Here is a 21,205-nt window from a genome sequence, read left to right on the forward strand (position 1 = left end):
TAACACACTAAAAATAGACTCTTTATTAAAGGTGCCCCCTCTGTGCCATGAAAACCATGCTTATATTTGTGGTACAACTGAGAACAATATGTTAATATCTTCCAAACCTAGTAAAGTTAGATGGAATCCAAGCTTCCAAACGTTTTAAAGTTAGATGGAAATTCCAGTCTACCCTGACAAGAATTCTTCATATTTTCTAACTGCTTGAATCTTCAACCAACTTTATTAGGGTTATAGGGATACCACCATCTATGATATCAGCTCAGAACTAAGGGTAGTGCAGCATATTATTATCCAGATAGGGATCTCTTAAAGAACTGAGGACTGACTCTGTACATCTATAGTAATTACTTCAATATCTATCCCAAACAGTAGAGAAATAGGATTTAATAAACAAAGCCATGAAAAATTGGGCATTCCTACATGAAGATGGAATGCTTTATTGACACTATAATCCCATATCCATTTTTATTCTACTATTGATTCCTTTAAATTCCCATTCTAATATATCTATATATTTCTCCAATATCCTTATATATGATTATCTGGACACACACAAACACATATTACATGAATATGTCATTTGTATGTTAACTTTTTTTAAGTATACTAAACATTTTTTATGTGTGGTTCACAGAGCTATAGATAATGACTTGCCTTCATCACTGTCAAAAAATGATCATAAGCATCAGAAATATCTCATATCCAAAATCAATTGTGGTCAAGAAATGGAAAACAGCAAGGCAAACTTGACTACTAACAAAGATGCATTCCAGCTTAAACTGGAGGAAACGCAGAAACTCCTAGAAGATCAGCATCTAAGCAGTTTGCAAGTATGAAACTCTAAATACATTATTAATATTTTAATATCTAGCAATAATTCTGTCCCATTTTTGCATTGTTATCCACTAAAGAAATAAATATATAACACTAGCCAAGGGTATGTTTGGATGAATCAGCACAGATTCATTACAGATACTAATGAGAGAAGGTTTTAGCATTTTTAGCTTTTTGCTCCAGTTTTCTCTCTGCTGCTAGTCTTCTTTTTCCATGTGTCATACATAGGAAAATATGCTTTATGAACATTATTTTTTGAAAAATATGAAAGTTATTTGAAAGTACAATGTATCTTATGTATCATTATAGATTGGATTATAAAAAACAAATTGAAAATTATAATACATGTGGATATTAAGTTCTTATAAACAAATGGCATAATTAGCTAGAAATGGTGTTTCTCTTCTCTCTAGTATGGTGTTTACTTTGGTTTTTCCTACAAATGAGTATGGATTTCATGCTAAACTTCCTGAAATGTTCATGCACTTTATTTTTTATAAGTACTTGCACACATTTATAAGATTCTTAATATGCTAATGTCAAGATTAAATTTGTAACCTTGGCCTAGTTTATCCAGTAACTGAGCAATTGTGGCAAGGCTAGAAAAGCAAAGCAGGAGACTTTGTCTGGCTATAAAGAAGTGCCATCCTGCCACACACAACTATAATTCTGAATAAAATATATGAAACAGTTGTTTTTAAACTGTGCAGAACAGGTAGTATAAGAGATGGTCTTGAATAAAGGGAAACAAATGAGGTAAGCTCTATGATCACATAGGCTTTTTACCTGGACATATCCTCCTGACAGGCCTCGGAAAAAATCCATAGGTATTTTAACTACCTGTCAAAAAAAGAAACACTCTTTTAAACAAGACTGAAATTTAGACATACAGCATAATGTTCATAATGTACAACACTCAGAACTCACTAGGTATGAAAAAGCAGAAAGCTATATGACCCATAACCAGGAAAAAAAATAATCAATATAATCATAAATGATAGAGATAATAGGCAAGAGTTTAAAGTAACTTTTACAAATATTTTCAAAGAATTAAAGAAAAGTGAACATAATGAGAATGAAATTTTGGGAGGAACCAAATAGAACTTCTAGATCTGAAAAACATATTACCTGAAATTAAAATTATATTAATTGGACTTATCAATGAAGGCACTATAGACAAAAGAATCAGTGGACAGAAATCATCCAGTTTGAAGCATTGGGAGAAAAAAGTCAGAAAAAATATATTTAACAGAAATTAGTGACATGAGGGACAATATCTAAATCTAACATACATTTAATTAATCTCACAAATAGGAGAGGGAACATTTAAAGAAACAGTGGCTGGGAATGTTTCAAGTCTGATGAAACTGCAAATCCACAAATTAAAGAAGCTCAACAAACTGCAAGATAAATAAGTATACACTCATATGTATGTGCCCACAACCCATCACAAAAGAACCTTATCAAAATTAAATTAAGCTAAAGGGAGTAAAAGATGTATTACATGCAAGTCAACAAAGGTAAGATGAACCACACTAATTTCAGGCCAGAAGACAGTGAAACATTTTCAAAGTTCTAACAAGGAAGAAAAAAACTACCAACCTATAATCTATATTTAACTAAAATGTCCTTCTAAAATGAAAGCCAAATAGGCATTTTCAAATGAGCAACAGCTGAACACAACTGTACTACACCAGTATCTGCAATAAGAGACCCTCTGGAAAGTCTTTCAGGCAGAATGAAAATGATAACAAATGAAAACTCAGATCTATATAGTAACAAAAAACAGATTAGTAGTTGTCAGTGGTGGGTAGGTATTTACTGAAAAGAAGCATGAGAGAACTTTCAACAGATGGAAAGTTCTTAAATATTTCAGTGTGATGGTTATGGGTAAATAATTTGTTAAAACCTATCAAACTATACATTTAAAATATGATAATTTAGGGATTCCCTGGTGGTCCAGTGGTAGAGACTTCACCTTCCTATGAAGGAGTATAGGTTCAATCCCTAATGAGGAAGCTAAGATACCACATGCCTCATGGCCAAAAAACTAAAATATAAAACAATACTGTAAAATTCAGTAAAGAGATTTTTTTAAATAGTCCACATCAAAAGAATATGACACGCAAATATGTAAATATATTAGGTAACACTATTATTTATTTCTCTTAACATAATTTAAGTTGTAGCTATGTCATTGGAAATATTTTTGAAAGAATCTATATTCATATTGCTTGTTTTGTTTTTTAAAGTTTGTATACATCATGTGTGTATTTTTGGTTTGAAATAAGGTACTATTGTAATTTTTCTTGGCATTTTGTACATAAATTTTTTGAAGAAATGGTAACTTCTCAAAGGTGTGAATAAATGCATTTTATATTTAAAAATAATAAATTATTTGATTGTTACTAGTTTCACTCCATTCAGTTCAGTTCAATCGCTCAGTCGTGTCCAACTCTTTGCGACCCCATGGACCGCAGCATGCCAGGCCTCCCTGTCCATTACCGACTCCCAAAGTTTACCCAAACTCATGTCCATTGAGTCAGTGATGCCATCTAACCATCTCATCCTCTGTCGTCCCCTTCTCCTCCCACCCTCAAATCTTTCCATGCATCAGGGTCTTTTCAAATGAGTCAGCTCTTCGCATCAGGTAGCCAATGTATTGGAGTTTCAGCTTCAACATCAGTCCTTCCAATGAACACCCAGGACTGATCTCCTTTAGGATGGACTGGTTGGATCTCCGTGCAGTCCAAGGGACTCTCAAGAATCGTCTCCAACACCACAGTTCAAACACATCAATTCTTCTGTGCGCAGCTTTCTTTATAGTCCAACTCTCACATCCATACATAACTACTGGAAAAACCATAGCCTTGCCTAGACGGACTTTTGTTGGCAAAGTAATGTCTCTGCTTTTTAATATCCTGTCTAGGTTGGTCAAAACTTTCCTTCCAAGGAGTAAGCATCTTTTAATATTACAGCTGCAGTCACCATCTGCAGTGATTTTGGAGCCCCCCCAAAAAAAGTCAGCTGTTGTTTCCACTGTTTCCCCATCTATTTCCCATGAGGTGATGGGACTGGATGCCATGATCTTAGTTTTCTGAATGTTAAGCTTTAAGCCAACTTTTATGTTACAGAGTTTTACTCCATAAACATACAATAACAACCAAAAAATGAGTACATTTTACTGTAGATAAGTATATCACAATAGAGTTGATTTAAAAATTAAGAAACAAAGCATGTTAAGTCTAGTACAATTTATATCAGTAACTTGCAAGCAAAGCTTGAAGCTGATCACAATGTTTCATTTTTTAGTGATAAGAAAAATTCTGAGAAAAAAAGTTGATTTAGTGAAAAATTCTGAGTAAAAAACAGTTTGCTAAACTTTTTAGGTGTTTTGGGAAATGAAGCAACCACAGACCTAGGCAAAGAGAGATGTTAAAGCCACAGACATCATACTTATGTCTAAAAGGACCTTCTAATCCAGATTTCTATATCTCATTAGATGCAATCTCAAAGAAATTCCTTAGAGTCATAGAGCTTTTAGGAGCCTCATTATCAATTAAAATCACTCTGTTCCAAAAGTAGACATTGAAGGAGCTGTGCTTTGCTTTGTTCGAGTTAGGTTGAAGGAAGTGACAGGCAGGGAATAAATGCTAGTAATATCAAACTCTTATGAACCATTTGCAAAACACTTACAATAGTATATCAATAAGTATTAACTATACAAACTAAGATACTTTTAATCTGTAACTGATTTCATTGGTTTCTCAGTTTATTTTCAGGGCTAAAAAAATACTAAATTTTTGTTTAACATCAGAATATTTAAATTTTCTAAAATTTGTGTAAAATTTTAAGGCAACTAATTTTCTTTGAGTTCATTTAACTTTTTCACTAGATTAACAAATTAAAGTCTTCTTGAATTTATTTCTACATATGTTATGCAGATTAATGCTTTTTAAATATCTGTGTTATATGTGTGAAATTAGAAATAGTTTTAAACATTGACTATACCATCACTGCTGATGGTGACTGCAGCCGCAAATTTAAAAGATGCTTCTCCTTGGAAGCCAGCCTTCAACAATACATGAACCAAGAACTTCCAGATATTCAAGCTGGATTTAGAAAAGGCAGAGAAACCAGGGATCAAATTGCCATCATCTGTTCGATCATAGAAAAAGCAAGAGAATTCCAGAAAAACATCTACTTCTGCTTCATTGACTATACTAAAGCCTTTGACTGTGTAGATCACAACAAACTGTGAAAAATTCTTAAAGAGATGGGAATACCAGACCACCTTACCTGCTTCCTGAGAAGCCTGTTTGCAGGTCAAGAAGTAACAGTTAGAACCAGACGTGGAACAAGGACTGGTTCCAAATTGGGAAAGGAGTATGTCAAGTCTGTATATTGTCACCCTGCTTATTTAACTTCTGTGCAGAGTACATCATTGGAAATGCCAGGCTGGAGGAAGCTGAAATCAAGATTGCTGAGAGAAATATCAATAAAATCAGTTATGCAGATGACACCACCCTTATGGCAGAAAGCAAAGAGGAACTAAAGAGCCTCATGATGAAGGTGAAAGAGGAGAGTGAAAAAGCTGGCTTAAAATGCAACATTGAAAAAATGAAGATCACGGCATCCAGTCCCATCACTTCATGGCAAGTAGATGGGGAAACAATGGAAACAGTGACAGACTTTATTTTCTTGGGCTCCAAAATCACTACAGATGGTGACTGCAGCCACGAAATTGAAAGATGCTTTCTCTTTGGAAGGAAACCTATGACAAACCTAGGGAGCATATTAAAAAGCAGAGACATTATTTTGGCAACTAATGTTCATCTGGTCAAAGCTACAGTTTTGCCATTAGTCACATATGCTTGTGAAAGTTGAACCATAAAGAAGGCTGAACGATGAAGAATTGATGCTTTTAAACTGTGGTGCTGAAGAAGACTCTTGAGAGTTCCTTGGACTGCAAGGAGATCAAACCAGGAAATCCTAAAGGAAATCGATTGTAAATGTTCATTAGAAGGACTGATACTAAAACTAAAGCTCCAATACTTTGGCCTCCTGATGCAAAGAGCTGACTCCTTAGAAAAGACCCTGATGCTGGGAAAGATTAAAAGTAGGAGGAGAAGGGGACAACAGAGGACAAGATGGTTGGATGGCATCACTGACTCAATGAACATGAGTTTGAGCAAGCGCCAGGAGATGGCGAAGGACAGAGCAGCCTGGCATGGTGCAGTCCATGGAGTTACAGAGTTGGAACAACTGAGCAACTGAACAACAACAACAACCTTGGAATAGCTATGACAAAGCTACATAATGTATTAAAAAGCAAAGGCATCACTTTGCTGACAAAGGTCCATATAATCAAACCTGTGGTTTCTCCAGTAGTCATGTATGATGTGAGATTTGGATTACAAAGAAGGCTGAGCCCCGAAGAAGTGATGCTTTCAAACTGTGGTGCTGGAGAAGATTCTTGGTCCCTTGGACTGCAAGGAGATCAAACCAGTCAATCCTTAAGGAAATCAACCCAGTATGTTCTTTGGAAGGACTGGTGCTGAAGCTGAAGCTCCAATACTTTGGGCACCTGATGCGAAGAACTGACTCATAAGAAAAGAACCAGATGCTGGGAAAGATTAAAGGCAGAAGGAGAAGGGGACAACAGAGAACAAGATGGTTGGATGGCATTACTGACTCAATGGACATGAGTTTGAGCAAACTCCGGGAGTTGGTGGTGGACAGGGAGACCTGGCATGCTGCGGTTCATGGGGTGGCAAAGAGTTGGACACGACTTAGTGACTGAACAACAACAATACTTTGAAGTGATCATGAAATTTTATTAAAAACTGATAATTTCCATTAGATTCCATTGAAGTAATGATGAGACTCTTACTGTAAAGAATTCATGGAAATTATTACTGTGCTAAATCTCCAAAAATGAGCCGTTAAAATCAATAGTTCTCAGTTCTAAATCCACATTAGAATTCCCTGGGGAATTTAAAAATAATAATACCACCACCAGTGCATACACTCCATCTAAGTATTAAATCAGCAGGATCCAGGCATGTTTTCATAAACATCTTACATTAACTTTTATAAGAAGGTATAGCCTTACCAACAGGAAAGTCATATTAGAGTCATAGGGCTTTTAAGAGCCTCATTCAAGTCCAGTCCAAGCCTCATGAAAAAAAAATACCCGTTGTAAATAACTACTTTGCAGAATTTCACATGCTATTATGAAACTTTCAGGAAACTCTATTCTCTGAATGGAACAGCAATAGCAAAAATTATTTTCTAAGCTATAACTAATGGCTAGGATAATTGAGTAGTTACTTTAAGGTGAAGAAGCTAAGGCAAATACGTTTGTCTTTGTTGGCTCCCTCTTTTTCACTGTGAGGACTTCTCCAGGGATATGGATTATTTATATACCTATACTGTCTGTAGTCATATTACTCTCTTTTATGTGCCAAGTAATGGTGGTACATTGAATCATTTTTGTTGACACTTAAAATTTCTAAACTATAAAACAATGTTCTTTTTTTTTCTTTCAGAAATTTCATGATGAAGTTAATCAGATAATAAATTCTGAAACCCTCTCAAGTGTAGACAGTCTTGAGGCTGGGGAATGTGAAGAAATATATTTAACACTTAATAAGGAGCCTTCCACATCAGTCCAGCAGCAGAATTCTGTTTCCCTCAAATCAGCAAATCTGCAATCAACTAACCTAAGCTGCTTTGATGAAGATAAAATGTCATTCTCTAAAACTCAACACATAAATAATTGGCTTATAAATATAGATGATCCAAATATTTTCTCAGATATTTTTAGCAAACCTGATGTTCTCCCTGATTCAAGTAAATGTTTTGATAGTAAAGAACAAAATCCATCTGCTCTGAGTAGAACCATGGAAAGAGCCATAAATACTGCTAATAATTCAGTAGCCATTCTACATAGTCCATCCATATTTGTACAAGATAAAAAAAGCAAAAACACATCTGAAACTAGTGTTATAAGGACAACTGACTCCTCTTCTGGAACATTCAAACGGGAGAAACCATTAGTTACTGAGAGCCCAAAATTTAAATTCAGCAAAGCCTGGGCCACTCCAGATTCTCTAACCCAGGAAATCACAATAATTTCAGACCAAGAGAAATATTCTGAAATGACTCAAGAAAATAGAACTACTTCAGTTCCTACTTCATTTGTACCTTTGGCAACACCTTTAGTTTTGCCATCGAATACGCAATCAGCTAGGCCTTTACCAAAGAGCAGTATACACATAAAGGAAATTGACCCAGTGCAGTGTTCTGATAAGTTAGGGGAAATAAAAGACATTAAAGATGAAAAGACAAAATATTTTAATTGTAATGAGGAAGAGTTGTCTTTATTTTCAGATAATTTTCAAGTCGCCTGTATACTTCATAACTCTGATTCGAAAGATAAAAAACAGAAAATAACTGAAGCATCAAAATCATTATCTAATATAATTTCTAATTGTGACTTAGTCAGTCAGCACAAGAAAATAAAATACAATATTTGTGAGAAGAATAGTGTGAGATTTCTTAAAAGTATCTTAAAGAAAGAATCTAAATACGAGCATGATTATTTTAAGGCACTGGTTACAAGCCAAGGCTTTAAGTTAGGAAATCAAAAAGCAGCAGATATCAGAGATAGTATTGAATTAACAAAAGAAAAAGGGAAAAGTGCAGAAACTCCAAAAACTATTAAAAAACTGAGATGGTTTGATGAAACTGGCAATACATGGAAAAATGCTGAAGATAGTCATTTGCTGAAGAGTAGAAAAAGAATATCTCAACAGTGGTCTCAACCATTCCACATTCAAGCTAAAAGTGGTGCTGCCAGCAACATGCCTAGTATTCCTGCTTCTGCTGTGGATTCTGCTAATGAAAAAGAGCCCAAGGATGATTTTATCTCTGAAAATGTCACTGCTTTAGGAGGATCTGGAATAGACCATGTGCCTTTGAACTGTTTTATATCTTCAGGTTATAACACTGCTAAACAAGCCTGGCCAGACTCCACAGAGGAGGAAAGTATATCCCCTGTAAAGAGTGGTGGTTCCAAAACTCAGAAAAGTAGTCCACAAAGGAGTGAAGCGAAAGTCATTAGAAGAACAAGATCCGCTAAAGTCCAGTCAGGCTTTGTATGTATGAACAGAAAAGGCACTGTTACTCGACCACAGTCTGCGAGCAAAGCCAACACATTTGCACAAGCTCAGGGTAAATTAATTGTACCTCATCCTCCTCCTACATCTCAATTAAATATTAGAAGTTGTAAAAATATACAGGCATCTCAGTGTCAGCCTGTAATGCCTGAAAATTCTCAAAACATCAGTACATGTAAATACTTTAATTCAAAACATATGCTTCCAACAGAATACAAGTTGAATCAGTGGAATCAAGAAAGTAGTCTTCCACTCCCTCATGTCTGTTCTGACTTAGTCACTGTGATGCCAACTCTACCATATTGTTCTTCAGAGTGCCAAACATTAACAAAAATAAATCATTCACATGGCAGGCAAACTGTTGCCCCGCAAGATGGGACATTATATTGCCCCCAAAGATGTCCAACATATGAAGAAACTCATCCCTCTGTGACTCTTACAACTACTAGAGAAGAACTGGTTCCCTTGTGGAAAAGACAGCATAATATTCTGGGTCAAAATGAAAAGGCTGCTGGTAAGAATAAATTTATATATTTTTATAGGTAAAATGTGAACTTTTTCTTATTGTGGTTTGATAATGTACCTTACAAGATATTAAAATTGAACAATAACAGCCTTATAGAAATAACATCACCCATAATATTGTACCTGTCTGTCTAGTAGCTAACACTTTTAAGCAAATAACCCAACTTTTGCATAACTAAAATTAGAAACTTTTGCTAACTTCTGTTTTTCCCCATGACTTGTTAGTTTAAAAGAGGGAAGACAAGAAATGTGGTTTGATTCTTATCCCGTATCATTCTGTTATTACTGCAGTGTTACAGTCAAAATTTCTGTCAAAGTAAGCACAGTGGAAAATATTTGTTTAAATTATTCTAAACAGGTGAATAAATGTGATTATAATACTTTTCTTTATTCTTCTTTAAAATATTTGTTAAATTTAATTGTTATTAGCTAACAATAGGTGTGCCTAACCCTCTCATTATCTTTCCAAAAGAGGGGCAGCTCTGTTTTAATTGGCTATGTATGGAAGGTTTCATATGAAGGAAAAAAATATAGAATTCCTTTAAACATTTTTGAAAATTAGTTCTCTGTGTTATGCCATTGCCCTTAGTAGGCCTGGTTGACTCTTCATGAAGCTACTTTCCTCTTAAAGGAATGGACTATAGGCCCATACATTTTTCTACTAGTAGAAATCAGATGACTAGTCAGAAATACATAAGATTTGAGCAAAAAATCAGAAAAGCAACTCTTTCTTTTCCCAAAGGTATGAATAAATATTAAGATATAAAGTGAGAGTTAGTTTAATATTTACACCTTTCTTCAATTAGACCATGAGATTTTAAGAACAAGGGAATTTTTTTGACTTCTTTACCTTATCCCCAGATTTTAACAGTGCCTGGCACTTATTAAGCACCCAAACTTTTCTTAAACTGAATGGATACAGGCCATGTTAGCAGATGGGAAACTAAATGCAAAGACTCTAGTTTTAAATTAGATTTTTAAATATTATTTCTCTCACTAAAGGTTTTGCTTTCTTTTTATCCAGCCACTTCACAGTGTAACTTTAGTTTTCACACTGCTTCCAAAAAACGAAAGCATCATGTAGATTTGATATTTTAAAGGAAATTTTGATAAATAAATTATGATAGTTAACTGTTGTGAATTTCTACTCTTTGCCAATTATAGTAATAAGCGCTTTATACATATTATCTCATTTAAACCTCACAGCAATCCTAACAAATACATATTTTTTAAAACCTCATTTTGTAAAGAAGGAAATAGAATTGCCAAAAGTCAAGAGCTATTATCAATAAATAGCAAAAGTAGTATTTTCATCCAAATATCTATGACTCCTAGTCCCATACTAAAGCTATGGGACTAAAGCTATGTAATAAATATAATTATTAAGAAAGCATATGTCTGAGATGATCAGAAAAAGCACTAAGAAATATAGTTTCCCAATAGCATAAATATAAAAATATATGAAAATTATATTCTCATTCTCTGATAAAAGAAAAAATATATATTGTATATATAATCTGAGAAACAAATATTTTTCTAACATATAATCAAAGTAGGGGCCTTTGTATAAGAAATACTGGAAAATTTTAATATTTTTAGCCATGTTTTTAAAGAGAAATATTGAAATTATATATATCCATACTTTTTTGTTCATTGCTTTGTTTTTATTGAAGTATAGTTGATTTACAATATCATATTAGTTTCCAGTATACCTCACAGTGATTTAATATTTTTATAGATTATACTTCATTTAAAGTTATTAAAAGCTAATGGCTATATTTTCCTTTACTATACAATATATGCTTGTTGCTTGTCTGTATTTTACGTAGTAGGTTGTATAATTCCGTACCTCTATCTTGCCTGTTCCCCCTTCCCACTTCTCACTGGTAACCACTGGCTTGTTTTCTATACTGTGAGTCCATTTCTGTTTTGTTATATACTTTCTTCCCTGGTGGCTCAGAGGTTAAAGCGTCTGCCTCCAATGCGGGATACCTGGGTTCAATCCCTGGGTCGGGAAGATCCCCTGGACAAGGAAATGGCAACCCACTCCAGTATTCTTGCCTGGAGAATCCCATGGACGGAGGAGCTTGGTAGGCTACAGTCCACGGGGTCACAGAGTCGGACACAACTGAGCGACTTCACCTCTTCATATGTCTTATTTTTTTAGATTCTGCAAGAAAGTGATAACAATAGTGTTTTTCTTCTCTGTCTACCTCATTCACTAAGCATAATATTCTCTAAGTTTGTCCAGGTTATTGCAAATGGCAGAATCTCATTCTTTTTTATGACTGAATAATATTCCTCTGTGTGTGTGTGTGTGTGTGTGTGTGTGTGTACCACATCTTTATCCATTCATCTGTTGATGAGCTCTTGCATTTCTTCCATAACCTGGCTATTGTACATAATGCTACTATGAACATTGAGGTGCACATAGCTTTTTAAATTAGTGTTTTCATTTTCATTATATATATGTCAAGGAGTGGAATTGTTGGATCATACAGTAGTCTTATTTTTAGTTCATTGAGGAAGCTTCATGCCCTTTTCCATAGTGACTGCACCAATTTACATTCCTACAGTATAGGAGAGTTCCTTTTCTCCACACCCTCTCCGGAATTTATTATTTGTAGACTTTGTAATGATAACACTTTTGACTGGTATGATACCTCACTGTGGTTTTGATATGCATTTCTCTAAAATTAGTGATATTGAGCATCTTTTCGTGTGCCTGTTAGTCATCTGTATGTCTTCTTTGGAGAAATGTCTATTTAGGTCTTTTGCCTGTTTTTTTTTTTTAATAGGATTATTATTTTTTTTTTGCTATTGAGTTATCTGAGCTGTTTACATATTTTAGATATTAACCCCTTATCACAAAGAGTCAGACATAACTGTGCAACTGAACAAGAACAACAATTGGTCATATAATTTACAAGTATTTTCTCCTATTCATGAGGTTGTCTTTTTGTTTTGTTGATGGTTTCCTTTGCTGTACAAAAGCTTTTAAGTTTAACTGGATTTTATTTATTTTTTATCTTATTTCCTTTGCTTTAGGAGACAAATCTAAAAAAATATATTGCTATTATTTCTGTCAAAGAGTGTTACACTTATGTTTTCTTCTAGGAGTTTATGATTTCCAGTCATATTTAGATCTTTAATCCATTTTGAGTTTATTTTTGTACACTGTGTTAGAGACTATTCTGATTTTTTCTTTTACACTTAGCAGTCCAGTTGTCCCAGCACCAATATTGAGGAGACTGTCTTTTCTCCATTGAAAAGGAGAAAAGGTTAATTGTCATAGGTTAATTAACCATAGTGGGTTGGTTTATTTCTCGGCTCTCTGTTCTGTTCAGTTGATCTGTCTGTTTCTGTGCCAGTACCATGCTGTTTTGTTGTTTATTTCTATACTTCTTATTATTGTAGTTATACTTAGAAAATCTAATACTAACAAAACTTTGTATGTTCAGTCATTCAAACATTTTTTAAAACTGTTTTAAATATTAAACATTTCAAGTGAACCCCTTGTTAATACTGAATTATAGTTCTCAGGGCTAAGTCACTTCGTATCTGAATCTGCAACCCCGTAGGCTGTAGCCTGCCAGGATCCTCTATCCACAGGATCTCTATCCACAGAGATTCTCCAAGCAAAAATACTGGAGTGGGTTGTCATTTCCTATTCCAGGGGATATTCCCAACCCAGGGATCGATCCCGCATCTCTATGTCTTCTGTGTTGGCAGGCTGGTTGTTTACCACTAGTGCCACCTGGAAAGCCCATGAATTATAGTTCAGTGAGCATCTATTCATTTTTTCCTACTCTGCTGTTTGCTAGGGCATTTTTAATCTCATAGTCAGTGTACCCAGAGTTGACAATTATGGATGGTGTCTTGCTCTCTGTTAGCATATCCAAAACTCTCCAGCAAAACTTTCAGTAAAAACTCTTCCATGAGACCCAAGCCATTCAAAGGTACCAACTCCTGACCTTTCAAGTCATTCTCCCCTGAAGATGACTTTGATATCTAGTTCACTGCTGCTGCTGCTAAGTCACGTCAGTCGTGTCTGACTCTGTGTGATCCCATAGACAGCACTCAACAGGCTCCTCTGTCCCCAGGATTCTCCAGGCAAGAACACTGGAGTGGGTTGCCATTTCCTTCTCCAATGCATGAAAGTGAAAAGTGAAAGTGAAGTCTCTCAGTCGTGTCCGACTCTTAGCAACCCCATGGACTGCAGCCCACCAGGCTCCTCTGTCCGAGGGATTCTCCAGGCAAGAGTACTGGAGTGGGGTGCCATTGCCTTCTCCAATTGTCTTCCTTTATTGGAAAAGTCTTTGCTTTGGTGACTCAGCATTCATGTGAGTGAACAATCCAAAGCCCTGATCTCTCTCAATCCTTTCTCACCTCTAGTGATTTTCTGTACTATTTCTGCCTCAAGTACCCATTCCCTTTGTCATACTTTGGACTGGGTTAACATCAATAACTTCCTTAATTCTAAAATTAGTAATTTAATTTGCATTCTTCTTTCTGATTGCAATATGCTTTTTGCACCAGATGTTTTACATCAGTGGAATAAAATACAGTCTAAAAACAGACTCATATTTGAACGCTTGATTTTTGGCAAAGATGGTACTGCATAGCAGGGAAAAAGTACTTGTCTTTTTATTAAATGGTACTGAGTCAATTGAATGATTTTATGGAATTAGTAAAATGACTCTTAGCTCACACCATACACAAAAATCAATTCCAAGTGAACTGTATATATGAATATGGAAAGTGAAAAAGAAATGCTTCTAGAAGATAATACAGGGAATGGGCTTATGACTTTGGGATGGGAAGAGATTTTTTTACATAGACATAAAAAGCACTAACTATTAAGGATAAGACTGAAACTTTTTCATCCAAAACACCATTAAAATACTGAAAAGGCAAACTATAAGATATTTATAATGCGTAATACCAACAAAGAGTTCATATCCAAAATATATAAAGAACTCCTACAATCAATAAGAAAAAGACATCATAGTTATATGAGTCATGTTTGAACCAACAAAACAAAACCAGTAAGATATATTGTTTATTACAACAGATTGGCTTACATAAATATGAGGAACAGGAAATCTAAGCAAGTACGAAATTTTTAAGGCAGGCCAGGAAGAAGGGCAGAAACTCACAGTAATATATGAAATTTGCCATTCACAGGCAGAATTTTGTATTCTTTCAAAAAAGACTTACCTTTGAGGCCTTTGACTTAATTGACTCAAGTTCACATGGGTTATCTAGGATAATCTCCATTACTTAAAGCAAACTGATAATAGACTTTAATAATATCTACAAAATACCTTCACAGCAATACATTAGTGCCTAATTGAACAACTGGGGACTGTAGACAGGTGACATATCAAAAAAACCATCACACCAATTTATTTTAAAGGCAGTATATTTGAATTAGCTTTTCATAAAGGAGGCTTATCAAATGGTCAATTAACATATGTAAAACTTCAGCCTCAGTCCTCAGGAGAATTCACATTAAAATAATTAGATAAAATTACATCTGAAGGGCTAAAATTTTTAAACTACAATGCTGTTAAGAAGGATGTGTGATACCTGGAAGGTCACATCTACTAAATTTGAATATATGCATATCCTATGACTCAGCAATTCCAGACAAGCAGATGTGTGTGTGTGTGTGTGTGTGTGTGTGTGTGTGAATTTCATTCAAGTGTAAAACAGAAGATATGTACCAGAACTTTCATAGCAGTTTTATAGCCATAATCTAGAATGATCTCAAATGTTATTCAGTGCTATAATATGTAAAGTAAAAGTTATTCAATGAGTGTAATACCACAATAAAAAATGAATCAGCCACTACTAAGAAACAGTAGCATGACTAAATCTCACACCAGGATATCGTGCAAAAGAAGCCAGTCATAAAAATGCATATTATATTCCATTTCTATCAGGTTGAAGAATAGGTAAAACCATGGATGGGGTTATATGGAAACAGGTAAGAAGGAAAGCTTTTTCAGTGGTGGTAATGTTCTATTTCTTGACTTGGGTGTCTGTGCCATTTGGGTATGTCTACGTGAATACTTAAAATTTGCACATGTTTCTATAGGCAGCTGTGCTTCAGTTTTTTAAAAATCCAAATGATGTTGACATACTAAATACTTTGAAATCTGATTTCAAAAAGAATGCTTTGTTTTCTTCTCCAGGGAGTGTTAAAAATACCTTCGAGGAATCAAAATTTTGATTAGAAAAGATCAAAGATACAATTGAGCTTAGCTCCCATATTTTATGGATGAGGAAACTGATACACATAATGAGATTATATAGCCCAAGAAGACACAGGTAGTTCAAAGCAGAGCCAGAATGTTGTATTGCAGCTGAATTTATTCTTACCTTAGAATAAATCTAGTTTTCATGAGATCAGAAATGTAATTAGAGATACTGAAGCAAATTATTCTAGATATAAATTAGGTAGCATTTACTATGTGCCAGTCACTATTGTAACCACTTTACATGTGGAAACAAGTTTTATTCTCTCAATAACTGTGAGTAAATAATAATACTCCCATCTTATAAACGAGAATGAAGCAGTGAGAGAGCTAATAACGTGTGTAAGTCACATGACTAGGACTAATGGCACAGCCAGGGTTAAAATTCAGCATTCTGTCTCTATTATCTCTGCTCTTAATTATTATGCTTGTAATTAAAAAACAAAAACAACAAAAATACCTCTCTGTGTAAGAAGATGGAGATAATCTTATCGTGGCAATTATTTTGAAATACATATGTTACCTACTAATCACATTGTATACCTTAAACTTAAATATGTTACATTGTCAATATTTCACTAAAGCTGAAGAGTATAAATTAATTTTTAAAACTCTGAATAACCACAAATTTTTCAGTGATACACATTTTTAAAATAGTACATTCATCTAACACAATTTGTCAAAAGTACAGAGTAACAAAAAAGTCATTAATCAAATGAATAATGGCATGAAGATTTAAAATCATCTTTACCAGTTGAAGTGATAAACCAAAACTAGAAAAACTATGGTTTAGTAGAGATAACTATAGTCATGTATATGCATTCAATACAATTTTTAAATTTTTTTTATTGGAGTATGGTTGATTTACACTGTTGTTTTAGTTTCAGGTATACAGCAAAATGAATCTGTTATACATATATTCACTTTTAAAAAAAATTATTTTCCCACATAGGCCGTTACAAAGTATTGAGCAGAGTTCTCTGTGCTATACAATAGGTCCTTTTCAGTTATCTATTTTATATATAGTTATGTGTATTTATCAATCCCAATCTCCCAATTTATCCTTCCCTCTCTACATTCAATATACTTTTTTAAGTCTCTCAATTGTGAAATGTATCTTACATACAAAATAATGTACATAATATACAAGAACAAGTTAAAGACTAATAATAAAAGAAACCAATGCCCAGTTTCAAAAATAGAAAATCACTGGTACTGTTGAAATCTCACATACGTCACCTTAGTTACATCCCTTTTCTCTCTTACAAAATGACACTGTATAGAATTGTGTAAATGATTCCATGCTTTTCTGTATAATTTTACCATATATAAATATATCTCAAACAATATATTATTTAGTTTTGCTTTAGTTTTGTAACTCATATAAATAGAACCATTTCATCTATATACCTCTATGATTTGCTTTTTTTCAATTTGTGTTTTGGATTCATTATTATTGATTAGTTTAGCTACACTTCATTTGTGCTTGTTTTGTATTGCATTTCATTAAAATTGCTGTATTACAGTCTATGGAAATTTTTCATTTTCCTACTCCTGGCCGTGTGGGTTCTTTCAGTTTCTCGCCTTTATGAATAGTGCTTCTAGGAACAGTTTTGTACATCTCCTGATACACATGTTGCTGGGTATGTGTATTTCAGCCAGGTTAAGTATACTGCTACAGGTAATGCCAAATTATTTTCCAAAGCAATAAATGAGAGTGCCTTTACTACATGCTCACTAAACCTCCAGTAGTAAAACTTTTTAACATTTTCAAAGGTATGGATGAGAAATGGTGTCTAATTATAACAGTTTGCATTGCCCTAGTTACTAATGAATATGTTTATGCACAATTTGCATTTCCTTTTTTGTGAAATGTCTGCTCTTGGGTACTGAGTTTTTCTTCCTTATTGATAAAAGTTCCTTATATGAATATATTCTAGGATTCAACATCAGTTATATGTATTGCATATATTTTCTGCCACTTTGTGATTTGTGTGGTCTTTTTTTTTTTTTTTTTTTTGCTTCTATCTATTTAGTTTGGCTTTTTTTTTTTTTACAGAAGCAAGATATCTATATTGACAATTTTTCCTTAAGAAAAGAAAAAATCAAGACAAAACTAAACAAACAAAAAAGAAAACTTTACTATATCTGTTAGAAACTTAATATAATTTTAGGCAATAATAACCAGATCTTTGGAAGTACTTCGATAGTCTACATTATTTTAAGCTATATATTTTAAGAGCTGTATATAAACAAACTAGAGTGAGCCAGAACTCTGGAAGGAGGGGTTGTTTCTGAAGACCAATTAAAGGAGCTCAAGCCAGAGAGATATGTACAGGCTCTGTACAAATGTTTGAAGGTTTATTATGTAAAAAAAGGAGGAAACAGAACTAAGTGAAGGGGTAAAATGTGCAAAGATGTTTTCAGCTCAGCATAAGGAAGAATTTAAGCTAATACCACCAACAACTGAGGAAGGTACCCCATGGGGAAGTGGCTCCTCATCACTTAAGCATTCAAGCACAGGTTGATTGTCCACCTCTGAGTACTTTAGATTTATGAGTAAGAGGTTGAACTAATTAACATCTAAGATCTCTTCCAAACTTATAATTTCATGAATGTCTCCAGAATTTCCCCTTGTTTTAATTAACAACACTATAAATTTTAAAATATGTAATACTTTCCTAAAGATTAGTAGCTTTATTTTGAGTTTTGGTAGTAATTCTATCACATTTAGAATTTTCATATGAGACATGAAATTTGGCTAGAGATGCCAGTACAAACTATGTTACTTTTGCAAAAGTACCTATATTCTCAGCTATTATATTAATTAGTAAATATAATAGTATTTAAGTTCATGTATGTGAATGGAACAAAACATGAACAGTTTTAAGCATAAATTTTCATCTGTTCTTTGGATCAATCTATAATCCACAAAACTGAATATCTACACAAAGAACAATCAAAGGCAAATAATTATGGTACAGATCAAGAAAGTACAAAAATATTGGTAGATCTTGCCTCCAGAAGATTTATTAACAGGCTGAAGGAAGAGAAAAATTATTGATACAGCAGTCATGTAACCAAGTTAATTTTCATTTAAGATATTTTTCAGTTCAGTTCAGTTGAGTTGCTCAGTCATGCCCTACTCTTTGTGACCACATGAATCACAGCACCCCAGGCCTCCCTGTCCATCACCAACTCCCGAAGTTCACCCAAACTCATGTCCATTGAGTCAGTGATGCCATCCAGCCATCTCATCCTCTGTCATCCCCCAATCCCTGTCCCCAATCCCTCCCAGCATCAGAGTCTTTTCCAATGAGTCAACTCTTTGCATGAGGTGGCCAAAGTATTGGAGTTTCAGCTTTAACATCAGTCCTTCCAAAGAACACCCAGGACTGACCTCCTTTGGAATGGACTGGTTGGATCTCCTTGCAGTCCAAGGGATTCTCAAGAGTCTTCTCCAAAACCACAGTTCAAAAGCATCAATTCATCGGTGCTCAGCCTTCTTCACAGTCCAACTTTCACATGACCACAGAAATAACCATAGCCTTGACTTGACGGCCTTTGTTGACAAAGTAATGTCTCTGCTTTTCAATATGCTGTCTAAGTTGCTCGCAACTTTCCTTCCAAGGAGTAAGTGTCTTTTCATTTCATGGCTGCAGTCACCATCTGCAGTGATTTTGGAGCCGAAAAAAAAAAAGTCTGACACTCTTTCCACCGTTTCCCCATCTATTTCCCATGAAGTAATGGGACCAGATGCCATGATCTCTGTTTTCTGAATGTTGAGCTTTAAGCCACTTTTTCACTCTCCACTTTCACTTTCACCAAGAGGCTTTTTAGTTCCTCTTCTGCCATAAGAGTGGTGTCATCTGCATATCTGAGGTTATTGATATTTCCCGGCAATCTTGATTCCAGATTGTGTTTCTTCCAGTCCAGCGTTTCTCATGATGTACTCTGCATATAAGTTAAATAAGCAGGGTGACAAAATGCGGCCTTGAAGTACTCCTTTTCCTATTTGGAACCAGTCTGTTGTTCCATGTCCAGTTCGAACTGTTGCTTCATGACCTGCATATAGGTTTCTCAAGAGGCAGGTCAGGTGGTCTGGTATTCCCATCTCTTTCAGAATTTTCACAGTTTCTTGTGATCCACACAGTCAAAGGCTTTGGGATAGTCCATAAAGCAGAAGTAGATGGTTTTCTGGAACTCTCTTGCTTTTTCCATGATCCAGCAGATGTTGGCAATTTGATCTCTGGTTCCTCTGCCTTTTCTAAAACCAGCTTGAACATCTGGAAGTTCACGTTTCATGTATTGCTGAAGCCTGGCTTGGAGAATTTTGAACATTACTTTACTAGCGTGTGAGACGAGTGCAATTGTGTGGTAGTTTGAGCATTCTTTGGCATTGTCGATCTTTGGGATTGGAATGAAAACTGACCTTTTCCAGTCCTGTGGCCACTGCTGAGTTTTCCAAATTTGGTGGCATATTGAGTGCAGCACTTTCACAGCATCATCTTTCAGGATTTGAAATAACTCAACTGGAATTCCATCACCTCCACTAGCTTTGTTCATGATGCTTTCTAAGGCCCACTTGACTTCACATTCCAGGATGTCTGGCTCTAGGTGAGTGATCACACCATCATGATTATGAAGATCTTTTTTGTACAGTTCTTCTGTGTATGTATTCTTGCCACCTCTTCTTAATATCTTCTGCTTCTGTTAGGTCCATACCATTTCTGTCCTTTATCGAGCCCATCTTTGCATGAAATGTTCCCTTGGTATCTCTAGTTTTCTTGAAGAGATCTCTAATCTTTCCCATTTTATTGTTTTCCCCTATTTCTTTGCATTGATCGCTGAGGAAGGCTTTCTTATCTCTCTTTGCTATTCTTTGGAAGTCTGCATTCAGATGCATATATCTTTCCTTTTCTCCTTTGCTTTTTGCTTCTCTTCTTTTCACAGCTATTTGTAAGCCCTCCCCAGAGAGCCACTTTGCTTTCTTGCATTTCTTTTTCTTGGGGATGGTTTTGATCCCTGTCTCCTGTGCAATGTCACGAACTTCTGTCCATAGTTCATCAGGCACTCTATCTATCAGATCTAGGCCCTTAAATCTATTTCTCACTTCCACCGTATTCCTAAATCACAAGGGATTTGATTTAGGTCATACCTGAATGGTCTAGCGGTTTTCCCTACTTTCTTCAATTTAAGTCTGAATTTGGCAACGAGGAGTTCATGATCTGAGCCATAGTCAGCTCCTGGTCTTGTTTTTGCTGACTCTATAGAGCTTCTCCATCTTTGGCTGCAAAGAATATAATCAGTCTGATTTTGGTGTTGACCATTTGATGATGTCCATGTGTAGTCTTCTCTTTTGTTGTTGGAAGAGGGTGTTTTCTATGACTAGTGTGT

At 34.9% G+C, this 21,205-nt stretch overlaps 1 protein-coding gene across 3 annotated transcripts in view; it reads left to right on the plus strand.

Annotated features, from left to right (window-relative positions):
- The window catches only part of CEP126 (centrosomal protein 126), a 112,751-nt gene that overhangs the window by 70,434 nt on the left and 21,112 nt on the right, over positions 1-21,205 (plus strand). For all 3 annotated transcript variants that reach the window (XM_005689378.3, XM_013969408.2, XM_013969409.2), the window contains 2 exons: positions 638-833; positions 7,389-9,534. In XM_005689378.3, coding sequence (XP_005689435.2) covers positions 638-833; positions 7,389-9,534 — 2,342 coding nt within the window. The remainder of the gene's footprint in view (positions 1-637; positions 834-7,388; positions 9,535-21,205) is intronic.

Source organism: Capra hircus, chromosome 15 (genome assembly GCF_001704415.2).
Source record: "Capra hircus breed San Clemente chromosome 15, ASM170441v1, whole genome shotgun sequence".
In the NCBI taxonomy this organism is placed as follows: Eukaryota; Metazoa; Chordata; class Mammalia; order Artiodactyla; family Bovidae; genus Capra; species Capra hircus.